This window comes from Cyrtonyx montezumae, unplaced genomic scaffold (assembly GCF_038088225.1).
Source record: "Cyrtonyx montezumae isolate F1298 unplaced genomic scaffold, pur_monq_1.0 scaffold_50, whole genome shotgun sequence".
Taxonomy (NCBI): domain Eukaryota; kingdom Metazoa; phylum Chordata; class Aves; order Galliformes; family Odontophoridae; genus Cyrtonyx; species Cyrtonyx montezumae.
The window spans coordinates 977,480-1,003,160 of record NW_027072057.1 but is presented as its reverse complement, the minus strand read 5'-3'; the positions used below and the strand labels follow the sequence as shown (position 1 = coordinate 1,003,160).

At 40.1% G+C, this 25,681-nt stretch overlaps 1 protein-coding gene and 1 long non-coding RNA gene across 3 annotated transcripts in view; one reads left to right on the top strand and one right to left on the bottom strand.

Annotated features, from left to right (window-relative positions):
* The window catches only part of LOC136056439 (uncharacterized), a 30,614-nt gene extending 5,262 nt beyond the window's left edge, over positions 1-25,352 (bottom strand). Inside the window, exons 1-2 of the long non-coding RNA XR_010622949.1 lie at positions 25,227-25,352; positions 20,224-20,272 (exon numbers count right to left, since the gene is read on the bottom strand). This is a non-coding gene — a long non-coding RNA (uncharacterized LOC136056439). The remainder of the gene's footprint in view (positions 1-20,223; positions 20,273-25,226) is intronic.
* LOC136056434 (myosin heavy chain, skeletal muscle, adult) lies at positions 3,108-18,698 on the top strand. Of its 2 annotated transcripts, XM_065748629.1 has the most exons (38): positions 3,108-3,311; positions 3,400-3,543; positions 3,641-3,797; positions 4,224-4,251; positions 4,348-4,459; positions 4,552-4,644; positions 5,769-5,832; positions 5,923-6,021; positions 6,113-6,216; positions 6,297-6,435; positions 6,690-6,808; positions 6,902-7,051; positions 7,888-8,058; positions 8,912-9,218; positions 9,331-9,413; positions 9,591-9,678; positions 9,757-9,874; positions 9,957-10,080; positions 10,164-10,300; positions 10,403-10,658; positions 12,374-12,616; positions 12,771-12,947; positions 13,032-13,177; positions 13,265-13,355; positions 13,442-13,831; positions 13,937-14,063; positions 14,300-14,418; positions 14,708-14,904; positions 15,282-15,465; positions 15,544-15,709; positions 15,879-16,003; positions 16,422-16,730; positions 16,874-17,077; positions 17,307-17,432; positions 17,526-17,696; positions 17,783-17,887; positions 18,027-18,122; positions 18,412-18,698. In XM_065748629.1, the coding sequence occupies exons 1-38, from the start codon at positions 3,108-3,110 to the stop codon at positions 18,565-18,567; spliced, it is 5,829 nt and encodes a 1,942-aa protein (XP_065604701.1). In that variant the 3' UTR covers positions 18,568-18,698. The 2 variants fall into 2 exon arrangements, with proteins under 2 accessions (XP_065604701.1, XP_065604702.1); XM_065748630.1 differs by lacking the exons at positions 13,442-13,831; positions 13,937-14,063; positions 14,300-14,418 and having other exon boundaries at positions 13,265-13,363; positions 14,884-14,904.
* Positions 25,353-25,681: the final 329 nt, after the last annotated feature.

Below are 25,681 nucleotides of genomic sequence, written 5' to 3'. Positions count from 1 at the left end.
TACACAAAGGAATGTTATTTTTTATATCCAGAGATGAAATATAGCTTAGTGAACACTTCTTTTGGTTCAAGGTGGCAATTCTACCTCACATACTATGCTAAATTATGTGTAACTGGAAGAAGTAGAGTAATCTGATTAAGTGCAGCCAACAGTCAAATCTACATCTCATATCCAAAGTCTGTAAGTGGAGAGCTTTGTAAAAGGACAGCTGTCATTAGACTTGTGCTGCCCTCAAGAAAAGGTTAAGGTATGCATCCAAATGTCACCCTGCTTGCCCAGTGAATGATTCTCCCTACTGCCTCAGATTCTTGGGGCATCCATGGCCTACAGTTAATAGTAGTTATTCTCATCCCTCAAGTCAGCGTTAGCTGAAATTCCCTCCTTAAGAATCTTCTCATATTATTTATAGGAGATTTATCCACATAGCTAGAGAGAGACCAAAAATTTCTAATTATATCTAGCAACATCACTTTCCAGTTTTCAGTTCGTTCAGTTTGCCAGACAATGCTTTGCCAAAAACAAGGTTTGCCAAAAATGCTTTGCCCAAAGACAGAGGAGGTATCTGTAGCATGTGCTGACCAGACTCTATAAAAGATTCCTTGAATCTGTGCTGTCTCGTCTCCAGAGAAAACTTCATGGTGAGTGTCTGTGACTGTCAGAAAGGGAGTGTCCCTGCAGTCTGCTACTGTCCTGGTGTATATATGTCTGCAAGCATTTAAAGCCTGTGACATAAAGCACATTTGTATCTCAACTACAACTGATTTGTGGAATATTATGCAGGGATAAAAAGGGTCTAACATTTCTGCTTTACAGCACTGGTCATCTTCCAGCCTGCACAAGACCTTCTTGTGTCACAAGAGGTAAGAGTTTAATTTACTCACATTTAAGGGATAGACAAAAAGATGGAGGATTTGTGTAGAACTGAATTTTTTTTTTTTTTGTGGTGGCAGATTTCTGTGCAGTTGTGTGGGCAATTGAGGTAAGCCCATATACTCTTATTTTTTGCTCTGTTATGGTAAACACAGTACATTTATGGTTGAAGAGGCTGCTCACAGCAAGCACGCTTTCCAAAGCGTATGTGCTTGAAGCCACTAGCTACTGCTGCCCTGCAAGGAAATTCTTCCTGGGGATTCCTCATGTTAATTGTGGATCAGTGAAGTAAACAATCTGTTCTGGTATGAAGTCTAGCTAGATAAAGCTAGATAAACAGAACAACTAATGTCAAAATCTTATAGGTTTGCAATAAAATGAATGAATTACTGTACAGAACATGTACTGTATATTGGCCAGAAATTGCTACGAAGATGCCTATCAGACCATACTGTGGGATTATAATCTGCATTTCGTACTTATACTAGGAAACCTGGTAAAAATGCAAAAAACAATTAACATACCTATAAATAAACTATAGAGATGTCTTTATCTTTTACTTCAGAAATTAAACAGAGTAAAATGGAGGCTCTGCATGCTATTAGGAATTGTACTAAGTGCTGGTATTTTGTTGATTCATTAGGTAACTAGAAGTTCTAACATAACATCTAAATAAATTGCCTGTCTGACTTCCTAGAGACTCAGGTGTTTTCTATTAACAGACATGTAGAGTTTACTTGGGAACTCAGCACCACATTTCAATATCCATTTTTGATATGAAAATCCTTGATCTGAAGCTGATAATTTTTTAATATAGATATTCTATGAAGATGCAATATTTTAACCTATTGATTTATCCATTCTTATGTACTATTTGCACTATAACATTTTCCAGAACTAAATCTCTTGCATCAGGTTTCTGCTGCTGTCAATTAAATATTGGTGCAGTTTATTTAAGGCGAGATTCACACTGAAATTTAAGCATGAGATTAAACAGAAATTAAACTGTAAGTTATATGTGTATGTTTTCAGATGAAACATGAAAAAATCTTACTTTGTTTAGATGGAACACACCTCTGAGTTTTCCTGTATGAATTTTTTAGATAATTGACATTTTCTCAAAAAAATTAACACCCAGAATTGTTTCTAAACAGAACCTTACAAATGTCTCAATTTAAACACACACATACACACACACAAATTTTTTGCAACTTTTAAAAACCTAAGAGACAATTTGATAAGCAGGGCTCAGCAAGCACTGGCCAATATGGCTAATAAATAGAGGTTATGCAGAACTCAATTCAACAGTAGGAAATGTGTCAAACACATCTAACCCACACTTTATAAGCAGAATCTATGCTAAAAAATGAAGAGACTGGAGTTTAAGCATTCTTTAGCCTGAGGAGGTTTGACTTAGCCCCACTCATGTTTTTAGAAGATTGCCCTCACCACGGGAATGGAAAGCATTCTTTATCATGGGATCTTTCTGCTGGAGTAGATGTGACACTGTGCAATCAGGAATGCAACATCCATCCATATTTCAAGAGGACAAGGTGGATGTATGTTGTCTTAAGGGTACAGTTAGAATCTGCAGCTACTGTCTCTAGACCTGTAACCACAAAGACACACAAAAAGAGGAGTTGCACATCTTATTTAAAGCCTGAATTTACAATGTAAGACCCTTTAAGAAACTTGTGATAAGAAGCAAAGTCCAGAGAACTATTCAGAGCACCAGCAATAAGCATGAAGCAATAGTTAGTTCTCAGAACACCTTCTGGATCCACTCCTGAAGACAGTTTGGTTTGGTAACTCCAGCAATGTAGTATGATTATCTTCTTCTGGCACACCTCACTGTGATGCCTCATTTCTGCATTGGAACCCAGCACTGGCTGAAGGACATATGTTACTCAAAAAATTCAGCTTATAAAATTACTAAATCATTCAGCTTATAAAATTACAGGTGCTTTATTAATGTTGTGTTCATCACGGTAGCCTGGTTGTATTCCTCTAGAAGTACTCTTAATAAAAATTTCTTGGTGAAATCCAATATTGTATGTGCTTTGAACAGAAAAAAATTGGCCACTGAAAGATAAAATTCCTCCCATCCAAATAATTCTATGATGCTGTGCAAGTTTTCCAGAAAATTGAATGACAACAGAAATTATTGACTGATTTGGGCAACATATCTGTTCTTCCATAGTGTTTTCTGCTGACAAGACCCTTCATAAAGTGCAGCCATGTCTTCAGATGCTGAAATGGCTATTTTTGGGGAGGCAGCTCCTTATCTCCGAAAGTCAGAGAAGGAAAGAATCGAGGCCCAGAACAAACCTTTTGATGCCAAGTCATCTGTCTTCGTGGTGCATCCAAAAGAATCCTTTGTGAAAGGGACAATCCAAAGCAAAGAAACAGGGAAGGTCACTGTCAAGACTGAAGGTGGAGAGGTGAGAAAAAAGCAAGAAAGAGGGACACCATTTGATTCCTACTCTGGGGTCTTAGCTGATATGCAGGGATCTGTCTTTTCTTTGTCAGACTCTGACTGTGAAGGAAGATCAAATCTTCTCCATGAACCCTCCCAAGTACGATAAAATCGAGGACATGGCCATGATGACCCACCTCCATGAACCCGCTGTGCTGTACAACCTCAAAGAGCGTTATGCAGCCTGGATGATCTACGTGAGTACCACCAGCTCTCTTCCTTGGGTAGTGTAGCTGGGGAGGACCTCTGTGCCAGGCTGAGTGGAAGTCAACGTGCTGTGTCTGTTCCTCGCAGACCTACTCGGGCCTCTTCTGTGTCACTGTCAACCCCTACAAGTGGCTGCCAGTGTACAACCCAGAGGTGGTGTTGGCCTACCGAGGCAAAAAGCGCCAGGAGGCCCCTCCACACATCTTCTCCATCTCTGACAACGCCTATCAGTTCATGCTGACTGGTGAGTTGTTCCCAAATTCATTCTACTAAAAAGAATTTTCCTGATAAATATTTTGTTAATATTTTTACATTTCATCTTTGCTTTATTTCAGTAATAGAATCAATCATTGCTGGCTTAAACAGGCTTTTTGTTTGTTTCTTTGTTTTATTTCTAAAAAGAACTATAGAACCACAGGTAACGTGTTAGGGAAAAAGACAAGTAGAACTTATAGTTCAGGAAGCTATGAACTCCATATATTACATGAAAATTCTGCATCTGCTGTAAACACAGTCTAAGTAGCAGAAAATTAAATATATATATATTTTTTTTATTTAAAAAAAATTAAAAAAACTTTCTTTTCTCAGTGGAATTTACACTAATTGCACTAATTTTCAGACTTCCTCTGTTCTCTCTTTAACATTCCTTTTCTTTCTGCCTCTTTCACAGACCGCGAGAATCAGTCGATCCTGATCACGTAAGTGCGCTCCGTGCTCAGGTCCCTGTGGGGCTGCCTGTGATGGGGACCTTCTCCCCAACCTCATGCTCTCTGTTTCTCTGTTTTATTTGACAGTGGAGAATCCGGTGCAGGGAAGACTGTGAACACGAAACGTGTCATCCAGTATTTTGCAACAATTGCAGCTAGTGGGGAGAAGAAGAAAGAAGACCAGCCTGGCAAAATGCAGGTGAGCTCCTACAATGGACAGACTAAAGAGTCAGCTTTTAATTGCTATACGGATAAAAGGAACACTGTAAATGAACAATTATCATCCTGTAGGGAACACTCGAGGATCAAATCATCAGTGCCAACCCATTGCTGGAGGCCTTTGGAAATGCCAAGACTGTGAGGAATGACAACTCCTCACGCTTTGTAAGTTTTTGATCAGAGATTTTGACATTTATGGGTGAACAAGGATATCAGAATGGGAGTTGACACTTCTGAAGTGACATGTTAGGATGGATGTATTTCTTGAACTGATTGTTTCCTTATATTTGCTAAAATGAAAAGCTATCTTATTCTCTAACTATATAGTTGTGTTACATCACTTAGAATTGTTCTTACATGAAGTGTTTTATAGCTAATAAAAGTGTACAAAAAGGCATAATTTAAATATATATGAATGTATATATTACTTAGTATTTAAAATTTATGTACATGTATCTATGCACACCACTAGTATCTGTCATACGGACTGTAGATATAAAATTACGTACATTTTCTATAATGCATAACTAAAATTTTATATCTGATCAGTGAAAAATTAGTGTCACTTTTGTTAGATACAGAACTGGACAGGTCTAGTAATTTAACTGTTCAGACCTTGAGATGAGCTATCTAGGAAGGGTTAGGACAAAAATGTCTTCAATACATCCTGTAACAAACTGGGCTGCGCTATGACTTATTCGTGTTCTTTTTTATTCAAAAGGCTTATTAGTAGATAAGCTGTGAAATATCCTTGAAAAATCGCAATGCCAATCCACAGTCCCAGCTTCAAGTTCTATATTCTGTGTGCATTACCTGTACCTCCACTATTAGGAAGACAAATATTACCTTCCATTTTCCATAAGATCCAAACAAACGAATTTTAACACTGTTTACATAAGTTCCTTTTCGATATCAGTCTGAAGCATAAATGACAAAAGGCTACGTTAATAATTTTCCCACTCCTTTGCAATCAGGGATACCCAGCAATAAATAACTTGGCCCAGATCTTTATCTTCCTTTAACAATTTTTGCTGAATTTCATTCTTCTTTTCCTTGTGGTGTGGTTTCTTTGGTTGTATTTGTTTGTAGGTTTTGGTTTCTTTTTCTTTTTCTTGTTTGGCTTTGTTTCTCTGTTTGTTTCTGTTTTTGTTTTAAGTGGGGAAAAAAAACACCCAGAAAACAAATTTACAGGACTTCTTAATTGAAAATATGTCCTCCATGAATAACAGTGTTACAAGATTATGGTCTTCCCTACAGAAATTTCAAGGTATATTTTTTCTGCTCAAAAGGGTAAATTCATCAGAATCCATTTTGGGGCCACAGGCAAGTTGGCTTCTGCTGACATTGAAACTTGTAAGTGATGCTCCTGGCCTGTTCACGTTCCTTGTGTAATTTCCACCTCCATGTCCTTTCTTGCACCTAACTTTCTTCTTTCTTTGTCAGATCTGCTGGAAAAGTCCAGAGTAACGTTCCAGCTCAAGGCAGAGCGAAGTTACCACATTTTTTATCAGATCATGTCTAACAAGAAGCCAGAGCTAATTGGTAGGAAGTAACGATTTTTTTAATGAAATCTTAATGAAGTTAATATTTGCCTTTATTCTTACACTCAGATATGTCTTATTCCCTGTTACAGACATGCTCCTCATTACTACCAACCCTTATGACTACCAATTTGTGAGTCAAGGCGAGATCACTGTTCCCAGTATTAACGACCAGGAGGAGCTGATTGCTACAGATGTAAGTTAGACAGAAATTTTAATTCATTTATTAATACATTTATTGTACGTGGCATTGTTATTTACTGAATCTGTTGTCAGAGTGCCATTGACATCCTGGGCTTCACTCCTGATGAAAAAACAGCCATCTACAAGCTGACGGGAGCTGTCATGCACTATGGGAACTTGAAGTTCAAACAGAAACAGCGAGAGGAGCAGGCAGAGCCAGATGGCACAGAAGGTATTATTAATATGTACAGCTGCCAGTAACAGAAAAAGTTACCTAGCTGGCAGGTAGCAGTCAGGTGTCCTGCTCCAATTCACTTTTATAAAGACTTAAATCTCATCTTCCACAGTAACAATGCTTCTAAAATTCTCTTAAAGCTATTGAAGTATTGTAGTTAAAGAACTTGCAGATCTACACTTAGCTCTTAGAGAAAATCCACAGTTCAGTGATTTCTGCCCATGCATGTCACTCTCTCCCTCTGCATACAGTTGCTGACAAGGCTGCCTATCTGATGGGCCTGAACTCAGCAGACCTGCTCAAGGCCCTGTGCTACCCCCGAGTTAAGGTTGGGAATGAATATGTGACCAAAGGTCAAACCGTGCAGCAGGTAAGAAACAGCTGATGGCTGGGAAGCTCTGGCTTAATGTACTGTTTTGCTCTGGATGCTATTCTGCTCCTGCTGCATTCTTCTCTGTCCTAGGTGCACAACTCAGTTGGTGCCCTGGCTAAAGCTGTCTATGAGAAGATGTTCTTGTGGATGGTTGTTCGCATCAACCAGCAGCTGGATACCAAGCAGCCCAGGCAGTACTTCATTGGTGTCCTGGACATTGCTGGCTTTGAGATCTTTGATGTGAGTAACTCAGAAATAATAGTAAAATCTTTAATTTTAATCTTTACCGATAATGAGAAACTGGAGATTTACGAGTTGCTTTTATTCTGTTTTTTGAAAACATAATGTTCACTTACAATTTCAAATAAAGGCTTGCATTTTACTCCAAGAAGTGTATTTCCAATTTTCTGGAAATGCTTGCTTTTTTGAGTATGTCACAGCTTTTGAATATATGACTGCTTTTCCTTCATCTCAAAGTGAAAACCTCAAATATTTTTCATGTAACAGTTTTCTGAAGTATGAAAAAAAATCCACTGACAAATAGCATACAATATCACAGACTGTCTAAATAGAAAGCTAAACCTAAGCGCCACACAAATTTTTCCCAAGGCTTTGAAAAAAGTGGGCAATACATACCCTTTGCTTTTGAAGACCTATGATGTGATTACAAGAGAAGGATATTATTGACTTCCTTCAACTCAAGCACAGAAGGCAGGCGAGCATTTTTTTGTAAAAATTTGGGTAAAGAACCGGAGTGTAGTCCAGTATTAGCAAGCAATTGTAACATCTAATATATTCTGTTAGTTCAGTAGGAAAATATATGCAATACCAGAAAACAAAAACAAACAAACAAAAAACAAGATATATAAATCGAACATTGTTAGGGATAACATTACTAAACTGTTTTAATAGTTGCTTTAAAACTAACAGAATAATAAATAAATAAACAAATAAAAACCCAGAAAACCAAAAACAGATATGTTTCAACCATAAAAAAAAACAACTTTGACTGTTTACACAGTGTAAGCTCTACAGAGAGTAGTTCATCTTGACAAATAAATCCTATCTTTGCACAGTTCAACAGCCTGGAGCAGCTGTGCATCAACTTCACCAATGAGAAACTGCAACAGTTCTTCAACCACCACATGTTCGTGCTGGAGCAGGAAGAGTACAAGAAGGAAGGGATTGAATGGGAATTCATTGACTTTGGGATGGACCTGGCTGCCTGCATTGAGCTCATTGAAAAGGTACTTTTGTTACATCTAAAATGTTTTTTGTTGTTTGTGGCAGAATTTTATGACTTCTCTTCAGCCTCACTTTTTTGCTATAGTTCAGAAAATATAGGGAATGGCAATTTGGTTACAAATGAAATACATTTAGAATATCCATTAAGTACATTAGTGTGCATTTTAAAAAATAACCTGCAATTTCACTCATTTGCAAATCAAAGAATTAATGTGTTCACACGTAAGTTGATGTGTAGGAATCTTTGCAGTATATTTTTCAGTTTGCAAAGATAGAATAGTCCTTTATGGAAACTCAGGCACAATTTTCAGTACAATTATTACGAGCTCAATATTAACTGTGATTTCACAAATGCAGTTTCCAAGTAAAACCAGAGGTGAACATACAAAAATGTAATGGATGGATAGGATTTAATAACAACATCACTGTAAGCCAGCAATTTTTGTGTAACATCCTCTTGTGCATTAATGAAACGACAACGCAAGGTTATATCATGAAAATAATGTTTCAGGAAGTATCTGAAACATCTGTTGATAAGATGAACAAAGGTTAAATTTAAGCAGACACCTTTGTTTATACATGTTAACTTAGAAAGGCTTAATACAAAAATAAAAATCTACTTCTGAGCCATTGGAGTTTTCAAAAAATTTATAAGGATTTGTGTGTTTCTTCTGACAAGATCAGTTCTGAAACGCATCAGTTTCAGACACTTCGTGTTCACATTTCTTCCAAAAAAATACATCCAAAGCTTAAAAAATTCTGATCCATTTATTAAATTCTTGTGCCTTACTCCAATATATGTATGAAAGCAGATTTATATTTTATCTCTATTTTATTTCCTTTTGCTTCTCCCAGCCCATGGGCATCTTCTCCATCCTGGAAGAGGAGTGCATGTTCCCCAAGGCAACTGACACCTCTTTCAAGAACAAGCTCTATGACCAGCATCTGGGCAAGTCCAACAACTTCCAGAAGCCTAAACCTGGCAAAGGCAAGGCAGAGGCCCACTTCTCCCTGGTGCACTATGCTGGCACAGTGGACTACAACATCTCTGGCTGGCTTGAGAAGAATAAGGATCCCCTAAATGAAACTGTCATTGGGCTGTACCAGAAGTCATCTGTGAAGACCCTGGCCTTACTGTTTGCCTCTGCTGGTGGAGAGGCAGGTCAGTTCTCTTGAAATGTCAGCTCTGTGGCGAGCAGTAGTTCTGCAAAATTTCAGAATAATTAATTTGTCTGAAAAACATAAATAATATTTTATTACTTTCACTTTATCAGAGGCTAGTGGTGGTGGTGGTGGTGGAAAGAAGGGTGGCAAGAAGAAGGGGTCTTCCTTCCAAACTGTCTCAGCTCTTTTTCGGGTAAGAATTTTTATTTTTTTGCAATCTCTGGAAATTAGAATTAAAATAATTCTGCACCAGTTTCAGCCAAGTGAATACCCATTATTAGATGTGTATGCCTGTAATACTAAGTTAAAGAAACATAAGAGTGACAATCTAAGCTTTTATTTGAACAAATAATTATTTGTGGGTCCACAGGAGAACTTAAACAAGCTGATGACCAACCTACGAAGTACTCACCCTCATTTTGTCCGCTGCATCATCCCAAATGAAACAAAAACACCCGGTAAGATGCTCCAGCAGAGAGACTAAAGTCATTTCCCTGGGTGGTGGAAACAGGTGTATTCATTTGTCAAATTGTTAGGTGCCATGGAGCATGAACTGGTGCTGCACCAGCTGCGCTGTAACGGCGTGCTGGAAGGGATCAGGATTTGTAGGAAAGGATTCCCCAGCAGAGTCCTCTATGCAGACTTTAAACAGAGGTAAGAGTAAGTTTTATCATGATTGTAAGTAAAGTCAGGACTTGGGAAGAATGGCCTTAACTTCCTCTTTTGCTTGTCACAGGTACAAGGTTCTTAATGCCAGTGCCATCCCTGAGGGACAGTTCATTGACAGCAAGAAAGCTTCTGAGAAGCTTCTTGGGTCAATCGATGTGGACCACACCCAGTACAAATTTGGTCACACCAAGGTACCAACTCTCCTTGACTCAGTCCCTATATCTGTGTTTTGTCACACCGGACAGTGATGTGCTGCAATGTTCCCTTTCTCAAGGTGTTCTTCAAAGCTGGGCTGCTGGGACTCCTGGAGGAGATGAGGGATGAGAAGCTGGCACAGCTCATTACTCGCACACAGGCCAGGTGCAGGGGCTTCCTGATGAGAGTGGAGTACCAGAGAATGGTGGAGAGGAGGTAGGTGTTTCCCATCTTCAGTTGAAGGCACTGCACTTTGGGTAAACTGTTGATGATCATATCGCTCAAAATAATCAAATGCACACTTTAATTATTCTTCAGAGAGTCCATCTTCTGTATCCAGTACAATGTTCGTGCATTCATGAACGTCAAGCACTGGCCCTGGATGAAGCTGTTCTTCAAGATCAAGCCCCTGCTGAAGAGTGCAGAGTCTGAGAAGGAGATGGCCAACATGAAGGAAGAGTTTGAGAAGACCAAGGAAGAGCTTGCAAAGTCTGAGGCAAAGAGGAAGGAGCTGGAGGAGAAAATGGTGTCCCTGCTACAGGAGAAAAATGATCTCCAGCTCCAAGTGCAGGCTGTGAGTATTGCTGTTTATTTTCCACACCGAAAAAAAGGTGTGTAAATTCAGATTGCTCTTTCCCAACATGACATTCAGACTATACGTAATATTATATCAGTTATTTTGTGAGGCAGGCATCATACTGATTGTGAAGCTGAATAAAAGTCATCTGGCAGTTGCCTGGTGAGCCCTCTGATATCCAGTACAAATTAAAAAGGAGGTTGAGGTGCCACTCAGTTATCTTGTTTTATGTGGAAGAAGTCATCTACAGCTAGTCAACATGACATAGTGAGTCTTGCAAGATGTAGGTCTTTCTCACCAAGATCTAAAGTAAACCATGAATACATTCTGAATATTAAATATAATCTAGAGGTCAAACTGGTAGCTGTAAATTCAACTGCACCATTACTGGCTGTAATTCATTTCTTGAGGAATGGGAAAATAAAGTTTCAAATTCACCCCCATCAACGAAGAAATGAATCCAGTGCTTCTGAAGAAGTCTCACCTCCCAGGGTTGTTGAAAGGTGTTTTACTATGCACAGAAGAGTTCAGTAATCCATGGAAAAGTGAAAAGAAGCACATTAATACAGGCAGATTTTGGAAAAGTGAAAAAGCTTTCTGAGCCCTGCCCATCCTGCAGTCTGTGGGCATCAGTGATTAATCCTCAAACACAAAAGTCATATACCAAATTTAGAGAGCAGATATTATGTGTAATAACATTAAATCATCATCTCTGAATTGGCACTTCATACCTTTGTTTTCTTTAGCCTTAATTTGCACAAAACAGCAAAGATTAAGCAAAAAGGATTCACATTTATTCCTGAGTATCTCAGATATTTACATCTGCAACTTGGACTTTCATTATATGTTGCATAGTAGATGTGTTATTAATAAAGTCCATGAACGTTGCAGGCACAAAAAGATTTTAAAACTCAAGTATCATTTAAATATACATTACAACATTGTTAGATATTCAGAGCCCACCTTACAAAGAAAACAACAACAACAAAACAAAAACAAAAACAAAAACAAATACACGTTTCCTTTAGTTATGCAAATTTTAGAGTGTTGGGTTAGAAAACCAAACATCTACAGCATATTTTTTCTCAGTCTAAAGTAGAAAAACACCAGTTTTGAATGTCTTACTAGTAAATGTGTCTGTCAGCTAAATCCATTTAGAACAAATCTATCCCAGTAAAATATCAAAGCTTAAAAGAATACAGGCGATCTGAAGCCAGACATAGTCATTAGAAATATAAGTATGCCACTATAGGATGTGGAATAATTCTAATGAATGTAGAAAAGTGGTATTCTCCTTTACCTAACATAATTTTCTGAAAAATAAAATCTTTACCTCCCCATGTATTACTAAGTTTAGCACTGTCAATTACAAAATGGAAGCTACTTATTACCACATATAAGGAAAAAGCTAGTAAGTCCATTCCACTGACAAAAGCAGATGAACAACTTCCAGTGATTTGTGTCACCGAAGGAGGTATCCACACAACTACCACTTCTGTGAAACAGATTAGAAAAAGCTTAAAAAAAATCAAAATGATGCCTAAAAAGAGTGTGCAAAACTTTCTTCTAGATACAGAAACTGAAGAGTTCACAACTGGAACAGCTATTTCAAATATAGCTTATAGATTATGCCAATTTAGTAAAATAAAAGATTAAAAAAATGAAACTATTATAAATACAGAAAATAAAGATAACTTGTATCTCCTCAAAAGGAAGCAGATAGCTTGGCTGATGCTGAGGAAAGATGTGACCAGCTCATCAAAACCAAAATCCAGCTGGAAGCCAAAATTAAGGAGGTGACAGAACGAGCTGAGGATGAGGAGGAAATTAATGCTGAACTGACAGCCAAGAAGAGGAAACTGGAGGATGAATGTTCAGAGCTGAAGAAAGATATTGATGACTTGGAGTTAACGTTGGCCAAAGTTGAGAAGGAAAAGCATGCCACTGAAAACAAGGTATGAAGATACCACTCACACTCCAATAAAGAACACCGTGTTTTTGGCAATATAGAATGTCTTGAGATATAAAAGACTAATAAGGATTTGAAGTCCAAATGTTACAGGAGTCTTGAACATACTTGCATTAATTACACTTGCTTCCTTGTCAAAGGTGAAAAACCTCACAGAGGAAATGGCAGCCTTGGATGAGAATATAGCCAAGCTGACAAAAGAGAAGAAAGCCCTCCAAGAGGCCCATCAGCAGACACTGGATGACCTGCAGGCAGAAGAGGACAAAGTCAATACACTGACCAAAGCTAAAACCAAGCTGGAACAGCAAGTGGATGATGTAAGCAAAATGCATACCGCCGTTACAGGACAGTTGTGGAAATAAACATAGTCAGCAGAGCACTGATAGTCTTCTTCTGTTTAGCTGGAAGGGTCCCTGGAGCAAGAGAAGAAACTGCGCATGGACCTTGAGAGAGCTAAGAGGAAACTTGAAGGAGACTTGAAGATGTCCCATGATAGCATAATGGACTTGGAAAATGATAAACAGCAGCTGGATGAGAAACTGAAGAAGTAAGTGTGGTTTGGGACACCTGAGTGCTGGGCAGGGACACTTAGGAGTTTTGTTCATGCACTAACACCATTTATCTTGTACAAAAGGAAAGACTTTGAAATCAGCCAGATCCAGAGCAAAATTGAGGATGAGCAAGCCCTGGGCATGCAGCTACAGAAGAAGATCAAGGAGTTGCAGGCAAGTGTCTGGTCCTTCCCTTGTGCCCTTCAGAAAACATCAGCAGGAGGAGGACATGGGTGTGAAGGGTCCCTGATGTTCCCTAGGCCCGCATTGAGGAACTGGAGGAGGAAATTGAGGCAGAGCGAACCTCTCGGGCAAAAGCAGAGAAGCACCGGGCTGACCTCTCCAGGGAGCTGGAGGAGATCAGTGAGCGCCTGGAGGAAGCAGGAGGGGCTACAGCAGCTCAGATCGATATGAACAAGAAACGTGAGGCAGAATTTCAGAAGATGCGGCGTGACCTCGAAGAGGCCACACTGCAGCACGAAGCCACAGCTGCTGCCCTGCGGAAGAAGCATGCGGACAGCACAGCAGAGCTTGGGGAGCAGATCGACAACCTGCAGCGAGTCAAGCAGAAGCTGGAGAAGGAAAAGAGTGAGCTGAAGATGGAGATTGATGACTTGGCCAGCAACATGGAGTCTGTCTCCAAAGCCAAGGTACAACATTACCTCATACACTTGTTGTCCCATTAGAATTGTGTGGAATTCATCCATTTATGGGGAGTGTGCATTGCAAATATTTTTTTGTATGTTGACACATAGGCAAGCCTGGAGAAGACATGCCGAGCTTTGGAAGATCAGCTGAGTGAGATAAAGACAAAAGAAGAGGAGCATCAAAGGATGATCAATGACCTTAATGCTCAAAGAGCTCGTCTGCAGACAGAATCAGGTGAAACATTCACAACTCAGATGTGTACTTGAACAATATTACAGGGTTGATTTAGAAATGACCCCTTTGTGAATATGTCCCGTCCAACATACTTTTCTGTCCTTTGAGAATAAAACGTACTAAAAAAGGTATTAAGTTTCTGTAATCTCTGCCAAATGCATTTTCTATATGTCCTAACTGTTCACAACACTATCATCAGTGGCAATTAAAGGCCTGTGTATCTGCAAATTTCCCAGGTGAATATTCACGCCAGGTGGAAGAGAAAGATGCTCTGATTTCTCAGCTGTCTCGAGGCAAGCAGGCATTCACCCAACAGATTGAGGAACTCAAGAGGCACTTAGAGGAGGAGATAAAGGTGAGGAAGTCTTCCAAAATTCTGTCTCATTCAGTGGATCTGCCTGATCAAGATGTGCCTCAGACAAATATTTAATTCCAGAACTACTATGAAGACATAGATGAAAACAGCGTGTCTTTTCATGTTAGCTCTGGTCCTTGTTCCCTGCCATCTTTTCATTAATCTTTTCGTGAATGTTCAACATTTCCTTCTCCATTCAAAGGAGTGATTTTATTTCATATAGAAACAATTTTTAAAATATTCTATCTGGAAATTTCTGTTCATTTTCTGAACACTCTTGTAAATCTAGGCCAAGAGTGCCCTGGCCCACAGCTTGCAGTCTGCCCGCCATGACTGTGACTTGCTCCGGGAACAATATGAGGAGGAGCAGGAAGCCAAGGGTGAGCTGCAGCGTGCCCTGTCCAAGGCCAACAGCGAAGTGGCCCAGTGGAGAACCAAATATGAGACGGATGCGATTCAGCGCACAGAGGAGCTGGAGGAGGCCAAGTATGTGGGAAAGTGGGAAAGGCTGGCAATGAGTCGTGGAAATTTGAAGAAAACACTGAGATACTGAAGGGCAAAATCCAAATAGCAGCTTGGAGAGGAGTGATGTGAAGGGGAAATCTGTGCTGTTGAGACGGTGGTTTCAAAAGGACAAATTGGCGATATGACAGAGAGTGCAAGAGAAAGGCAATGTATGATGTATGCAGAGAGATGAGGAATGCTCTGGACTTGAGGAAAGGAGAAGGGAATGAAGAGTGGGAAACGGTCTGCACTAGGTGCATCTGGGCAGAATACTGTAGAGTGCCTAAGTACAGTGGTGAAAACCACAGAAAAATCTCCACTTTGCTCCCAAATACTGAGCTGTGCTTACAACCTCCCAGGAAGAAGCTGGCACAGCGCCTGCAGGATGCAGAGGAACATGTTGAAGCTGTGAATGCCAAATGTGCTTCCCTGGAGAAGACAAAGCAGAGACTGCAGAATGAGGTGGAGGACCTGATGATCGATGTGGAACGAGCGAATGCTGCCTGTGCAGCTCTGGACAAGAAGCAGAAGAACTTTGACAAGGTACTGTGGGCTCCAGCCCCGTGTTTCCTGGGCAGAACATGATTGCCACGTCCATACTCACGCCCTGTTGCTCCTCAGATCCTGGCAGAGTGGAAGCAGAAGTACGAGGAAACGCAGTCTGAGCTGGAGGCCTCCCAGAAGGAGTCTCGCTCCCTCAGCACGGAGCTGTTTAAGATGAAGAATGCCTATGAGGAGTCCCTGGACCACCTGGAAACGCTGAAGCGTGAGAACAAGAACTTGCAGCGTAAGTGCATGGCCTCTTGCTCTTACAGGACTTTCTCAGAATCTTGTCTGAACACCTCTCCACCTGTGTCTGCCTGCAGTGATGAGAGGAGACCTGTTAGGCTGGTGTCACAGGGCCTTTCCTTTTGTGCTCTACATCTGACCACGTAATTATTCACTCTTCACTGCAGAGGAGATTTCTGACCTCACGGAGCAGATTGCAGAGGGGGGGAAAGCGATTCATGAGCTGGAGAAAGTCAAGAAGCAGATTGAGCAGGAGAAATCTGAAATCCAGGCTGCTCTGGAAGAAGCTGAGGTACATTCTTTTTGCCTTAACTGTTTTCCTGCATTTTGTAACCCACAATTGTTTATTTAACATAGATTAGATCTAATAAACAATCTAATATCATTTGTGAGATTACATGCATGAAAGGATAGCTTCCAGGTATATGAAGTGTAGGGTGTTTAACCTAATTACAGTCGTACATTATATAGCAATCCTTTTTTATTTTTTTGCAGAGATGATGCTATGCATTAGTCTTCATGGAATTTTGGTTTTTTTCGTCCCTATGCCATTTAATTCACAATGTGATTTTTCATTTATTCAGTGATGTTTTGTTTGCATTATTTTGTTGGTTCTTTTGTTTTGTTTTGTTTTGTTTTGTTTTTTTCTTTTTTTTTTTTATTTGATTTGATTTGATTTGATTTGATTTGATTTGATTTTTTTCCCATAGGCCTCTTTGGAGCATGAAGAAGGGAAGATCCTGCGCCTCCAACTGGAACTTAACCAAATCAAGTCTGAGATTGACAGAAAGATAGCAGAGAAAGATGAGGAAATTGACCAGATGAAGCGAAATCACCTCAGAATTGTGGAGTCCATGCAGAGCACCCTGGATGCTGAGATCAGGAGCAGAAATGAAGCCCTAAGGCTGAAGAAGAAGATGGAAGGAGACCTCAATGAAATGGAGATCCAGTTGAGCCATGCCAACCGCATGGCTGCAGAGGCACAAAAGAACCTGAGAAACACACAAGGAGTCCTCAAGGTATCTCTGCACCAAAGATGTGCTCACCATTTTCTCATATTGTTAAAAATATTTCTGTCTTCTATCAATTCCACAGTGATGTGAAAAGAGGAAACTGGAAAATAGGAGGAACATGCCTCACAATATCTCATATCTTTGACCAGGATACCCAGATACACCTGGATGATGCTCTCAGGACACAAGAGGACCTAAAGGAGCAGGTGGCCATGGTGGAGCGCAGAGCAAACCTGCTGCAGTCTGAGATTGAGGAGCTACGGGCAGCCCTGGAGCAGACAGAGCGCTCCAGGAAGGTGGCTGAGCAAGAGCTGATGGATGCAAGTGAACGTGTGCAGCTCCTTCACACTCAGGCAAGTCCATGCATTAAAAGCATCGAATCATTAAACCTATTTTTAATTTTTTCATAAGTACATAACTTCAACAGTCTTCTACCATAGCTATTATCAGCAAGGGATATTCTTCATTAAAAAAAAAAAAAAAGAATAAAAGTCTAAATAAAAGTAGGGAAAATGCTTTTCAATGAATATGAGTGATGATATGTATGTATGATATATATGCTGTATGCTTTTTCTTCTACAGAACACCAGCTTGATTAACACCAAGAAGAAGCTGGAAACGGACATTTCTCAAATTCAGAGTGAAATGGAGGATACCATCCAGGAAGCTCGCAATGCTGAAGAGAAGGCCAAGAAGGCCATCACTGATGTGAGTTGAGGCACTCCTCCACTGCTGATTGTGAATGCATTCTCCCTGAGAATATTTCCAGTCACAAAATACCTGTGATTCTTTGTTATCCAGGCAGCCATGATGGCAGAAGAGCTGAAGAAGGAGCAGGACACCAGTGCCCACCTGGAGAGGATGAAGAAGAACCTGGACCAGACGGTGAAGGACCTGCAGCACCGTCTGGACGAGGCAGAGCAGCTGGCCCTGAAGGGAGGCAAGAAGCAAATCCAGAAGCTGGAGGCCAGGGTGTGTAGGACTGGTATTTGTGCATGCATGGATAAACTCACTGGATAGATATCAGGGAAGCTCCAACAATGGGTTTCTCATTGCAGGTGCGAGAGCTGGAAGGGGAGGTTGATGCTGAGCAGAAGCGCAGCGCTGAAGCCGTGAAGGGTGTGCGCAAATATGAGAGGAGGGTGAAGGAGCTGACCTACCAGGTAAGGCAGGATGCGTCTCTGTGTTGACATACCATTCTATAATAAGCCATTGCATTTTTCTGTGAACTCCATGAATAAACGTTGTTTTGTTGTGTGGGTAAACCTATTCTTTCTCTTCCCTGCTTTCCAACTGCTTTAGTCTGAGGAAGACAGGAAGAATATTCTCAGGCTTCAGGATCTGGTGGACAAACTTCAGATGAAGGTGAAATCCTACAAGAGACAAGCTGAGGAGGCTGTAAGTACCATTTTGATTGGGATCAGTAGTCATTTTCCAACAGAGAATCACACACTGAGTTATAAGCATGGAAACAGAATTAGGTTTTGTTAAGGTTTAGTGGTCAGCTGTGAGGCAAAGTTGAATACCAATAAATAATTGAGATTGAGGAGGCTTACATTTAAGCACTGATAGTGTTAAGAAGTCTATGCCTTAACATGATGAAGACCTGATAGACATCAAGGTGCAATGAAAGGATGACTGAAACCACTGTCATGATTCCTCACCACCATCTCCCTTCCCTACACAGGAGGAGCTGTCCAATGTCAACCTCTCCAAGTTCCGCAAGATCCAGCATGAGCTGGAGGAAGCTGAAGAGCGGGCTGACATTGCAGAGTCACAGGTCAACAAGCTCCGAGTGAAGAGCCGGGAGTTTCACAGTAAGAAGATAGAAGAGGAAGAGTGAGGATGTCATGAGGCAGCAAAGCAGCCTGAGGAATGCACAAAATGTGAACCCTCTGTCATTTTCTTCTGCAATGTCTTTGTAACAATGTCATTGTCTAGAGAATAAAGTAGATTCCTTTGCATACACAGCAGAAGCAGTGGTGCTATTTGTCAGAATCCAAATCTACAGTTACTAATTGATATGTTTCTTTCAAAAGATGTTTCTAAGAACAATTATTTTATGGAATAGAACTCTAACAGTTGTAACATGCCATCAGAGCAAGCAAATTTTTTGCAGCACTACACATTTTGTTTCACAACAAAGCAGTTTAAATTTAATATTTGAATTAGTTCCTACAAGAATAAATGTTTAAGGGCAAATAATAAGAGGAACTGTTTTTCAATTTTTGAAACTTGAAATGAGAACTACTCCATAAACATGACAATATGAAAGGAATCTCTTAGCCTGACACTATGAGAAAACAGTGAAACACTGAACATGGCAGCCATTCCTACATGTCCACCTTTTGCAGCTGAAATTCAGTGTTCTTCAACCCTAACAGTAACAATTAAAAATAAAAATAAAAAAGGGGGCGGGGGGCGTAAATTGTAGAATAACACATGGGAAGGACAAAAATGAGGAAAATTACGCTACAAAGAAAATCATCAAGGCACAGAGGATGCTATGGACTGCAGCTGTTGTCAGCAGATGTCAGTGGCTTACAGGCTGATTCGGCCTATTTCTGTCCATGGGTGAGGGGACCCATGGACTCATGCCCTGGAAAAGGGAAAAGGGGATAAGGCAGGGAGATGGGCCTAAAAACAAAACAGCAGCAACAAGCTGAGGAGGAAAACTGATTCACTAAAATAGACATCAGAATGCAAAATAACACAATATAATACTACAGAATTGGAATTGAAGCTAATAAATCAAATGAAATGAGAGACAGTACCCAAAAACCGAAGACCTTGCTGTAATGCTGGAGGCGAGATGACTAGGGAGCACACATGCTGCCAGGATGAGCAGAAAGGGAAATGAGAGGTGTTTCATGACATGTGAACAGTTCTATCTTTCCCTTTGAATGGAAAACAGAAACAGAAACTCCTCTGAGGTACGTTGTTTCTCTTCTCTTCTGGGATGGGTATACCCAGAACTATTGATGAACTGCAGAACTGGAGCATTAACTCTTTAACTCCATATGCATTACATGATGTTATGATGTGGAATACTGATAACAAAAAATCATAAAACAATGACAACAGTGAATCAAGGCATCTATGCATCCTTAGCAGGCAGCACCTTTGGATTTCACTAGAAGCTTTATTCTGAAACAAAGAGTGCTGTTATCTGGGGCACTTGTAAATAAATGTTGTTGCTTCATTTGGAATATACAAGTTTTACAAAGGCATCTGATTGCCAGGAAAGCAGCTGTGCAGCTAGAAATAAGGAATAGCCATCCTGGCAGTACTGGACCCTGATGCACTGTGTGTCTGCTAAGGCAGGCATATCTAACCCACAGCACATGTACTGAATGTTGCCCAGACAAGCTGTCCCTGTGGCTGCCCCTGCCCCATGCCATCATAGTTGCCCTTCCCCTCAGTGGCAACCAAACTGTGCTGTGCCATGAGCTCATCTGGACTGAGCCCAGGGATGGGGTGTGGGGCAGCAGCAACTCACCTGATGGCCAGTAACTGGATGGGTTCTGATATACTGGCTAAACACCGGCCTGTGAACAGCAAAAACATGCAACTATGCCTTTCATTTTGGTAAAGAAATTTGGGAATAGGTTTTAAGATTGCCAAAAATATAAACAATATTTTGGTTTATTTGCAACTCCATTTTCAGGAAACATAAATACATTATCTGCAAATTTTCAAATTGAGTGTTTAGAGTTGTAAACAAAAAATGTGACAGTGTCTCTTCACCAGACCATTATCAGCTGTCTCTTACCAGGGAGAAATTTCCCTCATGTCATAGTCACCCCTCATTCGTGTCATCAGTTTTGGCAGAGCACACATTGGTGAACAATTGTTTTGAAGAATGAAGCACAGGAAGAGCAAAATGTCAAACATCTCTGATGAACACCTTGATAACACACTGAGAATTACAGCCACTGCCTTTGAACCAGGGTTATGCGTTTGCTTCACAAAAACAAGGTCTCATATCCTATTTGTTCTGTGGGTTTCTTGCCCTCTTTCTTTAATAGTGAACATAAAAAAATAAAATGTTTTGTTACTTTATATCCATTAGCTATATTGTCTACATTATGAGGGTAGTTCTGAAAGTAATGCCTTCTGTTTTATGATGTTATCCCACAATGTTAGGGGCAGATGTTGGTGAGATGGCAGCAGAGGTTGAACCTTCCACCAATATCCCATTACATTTTTTTGTTGTGCAGCAGATAACAGCAGAGGGGCACTCTGACATAATGCTGCCAGATATGGAAATGCATATGAAGCAAAGGTGTGTAATTGAATTCCTCCATGAGGAAAAAATAACACACACTGACATTCGTTGGCACTCACTGAATAGTGGATGTGAAAAGTGGATGTGGAATGGCATACAATGTGGTGCATTTCAGCAGTGGTGGCAGACAGTGACAGTGTGTCACCTCTGCTGGTAGATTTTTGCAAGTACAGTATGCAGGCTTTCATTCTTTGCTGGCAAAAAATTCAAAGTTGATGGTGGTGACTATGTGGAAAACTTGTGTTATATAGGTGAAAATTTGCTCAAACACTGTTATTGTGCTCTCTGTATCTGTTGTACTTTGCAGGGAAATAAATAGGAGGCCTTTGAACAACATACATGTATGCAGGCCAAGACAGTTCCTCTTCACTTAGTATGGCCCAGAGAAGGTTGGGCACTCATGTGCTATGGGCAGTACTAATACCAGTAAGCTCAGGAGGTGTGAAGCTACTGGAGGAAGGAATTGGAGTTATTGGTATTGAAGTGCGGAGAAGGGAATGTGAGGAAAGACTGGCACCAGCCACAGCCAGTAGTGTACTTGCAGCACCAGCATTTAGGATCAGGAGATTCTCCCAGGTACACTGAGGCTTAGACCCATGGACTCCTCTCATGTTGTAACCTAATATGGATGTACTTTGCTAGGCAGCAACTAAATATATTGAAAGAGAAGATGACACTCTGTGTATGACTACTCTTGAGAGATGGCATCTTTATGTGTGAAACTGTGAAAGCTGTATCAGTGCCAGTGGTATCTGGGATCTAAAGATGGGAGACAGCCCCTCTCCACTCTCCCTTCCCCAGAATGCTCCAAAAAGACATGAAATGTTTTCTTTCAAGACAAAATCTTTTTTTCCACACATTGAAATGCAGGAAAAGAACAATTTCTGTATTAAGATGCACATTTCTCTGAACTTTAGCCAAGCTCTTTTCGTTTTGATAATGCTGTGGAAAACTTTTCCTTAGGATGTTAGCCCAAATAATATTTCTACCCTGTTCAGTTCCTCCCACATGAATGATAAAATCCACAAAGCTGCAGGTGCAGAAAAACATCCTAGGTTAATCTCCAAACATGCTTCATGGGGAGCATCAGACACAGTGCTCTTTTGAACACTTTATTTAGTTCTTGTTATTGGCTTTTTTTTTTTTTAAGGGAAGATTATGCAAACTAAACTTTCAAATAAAGCTTAATGCTGTACTGTAACTGCAGATCGGTAAAACATGCAGAAATATTTCTAGGTCCATGGGTACCTAATTCAGCCTGTTGACTTATTAGATAATACCACAGTGGGCTCAGGACCATAGTTTAAAGCCTAAAATCTCTCTTCCCCTTGGACAATATTACAATGACTATCCAAAAGAAATTACATGGCCCAACTGTGAAAGTCATGAAGCAGCTGAAAATGTTAGTGTTTCTCATCTGAAAGCAATTATGTCTTGAGAATTTGCTACTAAATGCTCAACTAATGGAAAGCAACATTACAGTTTCCTTGAATTCAGTTATTTACTTGAAACTGCACACTGCTCTGGGCTAACCTGGCCTTACCACTGAGGATCCTGGAAAGGAAGATCAGAGACTTCTTGGAATCTGAGTGGAAAATTAATGGGGAGGGGTAAGGAAAAGTAATTACTCCTCCCTTTGTGATTTGCTGCTATACATGAAGGACAGCAGTAATTTTGTGTTGACACACTATTTATGGAGTCAGGCTGCTTGTGACTTGATAAGTGCTGATGCAAAGGTATCTGATCTTAGAAAAGCAGGATTCCTACCAGAAACTTCTTGTCAATAATGCTAGATTCAGCATTCCTGTTCCCAAAGCATGTCCAAGCCACACACTCAGGCTCCAATAGGAGTGGCATATAAAAAAAAATCATCCCTCTTTATTGAAAAAAGAAGAGAGAAAAAGAGAAAAGGCAAAGAAAAGGAGAAGGGAGAAAATGAGAGGAAGAGTGAAAGGTTAAGATAGAAAAATGCAGAAAGATGAAAAGATAGAAATGCAGACGTATTAAGGGAGAACAGACAGGAAGAGAGAGCAAGAGTGAGAAAGAGAAAGACAGAAAACAATCAATAAAATATCATCTAGCTGTTGGTATATGACCCCAGATTTTGCATACGTTACTTCAGCTTTGGGAGCTATAGCCTTGGCAATATTCATGGAGTTGGCTCACTGTGCAGGTAATGCTGTTCCTAAGTATAGAATGTGGCTTCAGTGGAAAAAAGGTGTGCTGACAAGTATACAGAAATGCAGAAGACTCTCTTGGCAGTGAGTTTAATGGCTGGACCTACTCAAGAAGGGTGATCTATACTACTTTTGTGAACCCAGTGTCCCCCCATCCATTTCATGCCCATTTCCTGACTATCTGAATACCTAATCAAAGCAGAGATACTGGTAGGGAAGTGGTAGCATGGTAGCAGGTGATGTGTGGGACACTCCTGGGATAGCTGAGAGGGTGGGTGTAAACAATGACACTGCACAACATACTTTTATTCTGCAAGCTGCTAATGCTTTTTGATTTAGAGCATGAAAGCGATCTTCATGATAGATACATTAGCAAATGAAGAGAATTTACAGTTTAGGTCAAGCTTTCCTTTCCTTCATTGCTCTTGGAAATGTTAAGAATTCTCTCCTCTGAAAGTATGTGAAATCACAGCATTCTGAAAGACTTCTAAATGTTTTTTCTATCCTGAAAGAGACCTTTCTTGGATAGCTATGAATCTGGTGTAAAGGATGGAATATGTCCACCATTGCAGTACAAAAGTACTGCAAACATATAAGTAAACAATTAGGATATACACAGAAAAAAGAAAAAAATAAAAGAAAAAACTGCATTCTAGGGGTGATGTGAGGTTGTGGATGAACCTACATGGCAATGACAGAAAAATCATAATCATAGAATCACGAAATGGTTTGGGTTGGATGAAAAGGGACAAGAAAATGAAACAAGAACATCCTGCAATGTGCATGGCACGGCACCTATTGTTAAAAGATGCTCTGAGTGTTCAAACTGGTGTTTTGATCAAAAGCAGTATATAACTGTATCTGAGAAGAGTACAGCCATGGCACAGATAAGGATGAAAAACAAATCATTTGCATTCATGGCTTTCAAAAGGAAGCCATCTGCAATCAAGCAGTTGGACTAGACAATCTTTGAAGGTTCCTTCCAATTGAATGATTCTATTCTACTCTACTCTACTCTACTCTACTCTATTCTACTCTACTCTACTCTACTCTACTCTATTCTACTCTATTCTATTCTATTCTATTCTATTCTATTCTATTCTATTCTATTCTATTCTATTCTATTCTATTCTATTCTATTCATCTGACCTTATGGCAATTCAGTTATCTGTCAGAGATTGCAACCTCAGACCTTTCTGGTCTATTCACTACTATAACACTATGCTAGTAAGACTAATCTCACTTTATTCCACGTCATTCTCATTCTGATACTCCTTCTACCACCTGTTGTCTCTTCTTTTTTTTGCCTATTCTATCCAAAGACTTCCTAGCCTTCCCATCCCCCTCACTTCTCTGGAACAGGAGTTCCTCAGCTCCTTTGGTTGGTGGTGGAAGGAACATTCTTAATGTCATGTCCTCATTGAGAACTCACTGTCCTTGATGCTTACTGAGTAGAGAGAAGCCCAAGCACTTGTGTAACTTTGACATTCATTTACCACTTTTGCAGGTGCTATTTTTAAGGTGTTTCTCTATCTCACAATTAAGTGGTGTTCAGCTCTTCTAGGAGTCCCAAACATTATGTGTGAAACATCATACAAACTTATGTAGCAGATTTTTCTATCCATGAAGTGCTAATACAAACGCACAACAAAACTATATCTTGAAGCAGAGTAAAATTTAGAGGCAGTAAGGTCATCACAAACTCTCCATGCTTTGGAGCTAGGTTCAGAGCAGTCTTCAGAAATAATTCTTAGTCCTATAAATGACAGCTTATCTTTGCCATGTGCAAAGGCAAAATTGCCCCAAATTACCCTACACATATTCTCCTTGAATATGTTCAAATTTCTGATAATTCTGTCCCTTAGTCTGTTCACCTCAATAATAATTCTAGTCTTATCTCATAATAATTATGAGATAAATTTATTTATTGTTCAAATTACAGAAACACTTTAAAGTAGATAATTCCCACAGGTAATAATTAAAGCCTGCACTTCATTAGCCAACAAGAGAGATTTTAATAAGGAAAGTGTGTCCTACCATCTCCAGAGTCCAGTGCCCAGCTGCATCTTAGTGTTGGGATGTGTTGGGATGAGAAGGCTTGCACTGAAAGATCAGTGTTTCAGCAATTCTGCTTCTTTAGTGCTAACATTCCTATGGGCTCTTGTTTTACACAGAGGACAGCAGAAATGCTGCTGCACAGAAGGCTGGGCATTCCATGTCAGCTGGCTCATCAACTACTCCTCAGGGTTTACTGATCCCTCTAGCATGCCCTTCTCATACTGACAGCGTGGCTGACAACAGCATTTGCAAGCTGCAAATCCCAGGGGGAATGTTTCTCAAGTAAAGTGTTGTACTGAATAAGCCGTAGATTTGTATGATCTGGTCACTTTTTTAACTGTTCACCCTGGTGTCTGACAAGATCTATGTCTGGTACAGCTAAGTGCAAAGAAGATAACACTGTTTATTAAGGGCTTGTGTGAGTAAGGTTGGCA

Coding starts and splice junctions, on each gene's coding strand:
- LOC136056434 (XM_065748629.1), top strand. CDS start 3,108: ATGTCTTCAGATGCTGAAATGGCTATTTTTGGGGAGGCAGCTCCTTAT. Junction 3,544..3,640: donor ATGCAGCCTGGATGATCTAC/GTGAGTACCACC, acceptor TGTTCCTCGCAG/ACCTACTCGGGCCTCTTCTG. Junction 10,081..10,163: donor ACAAATTTGGTCACACCAAG/GTACCAACTCTC, acceptor CCCTTTCTCAAG/GTGTTCTTCAAAGCTGGGCT.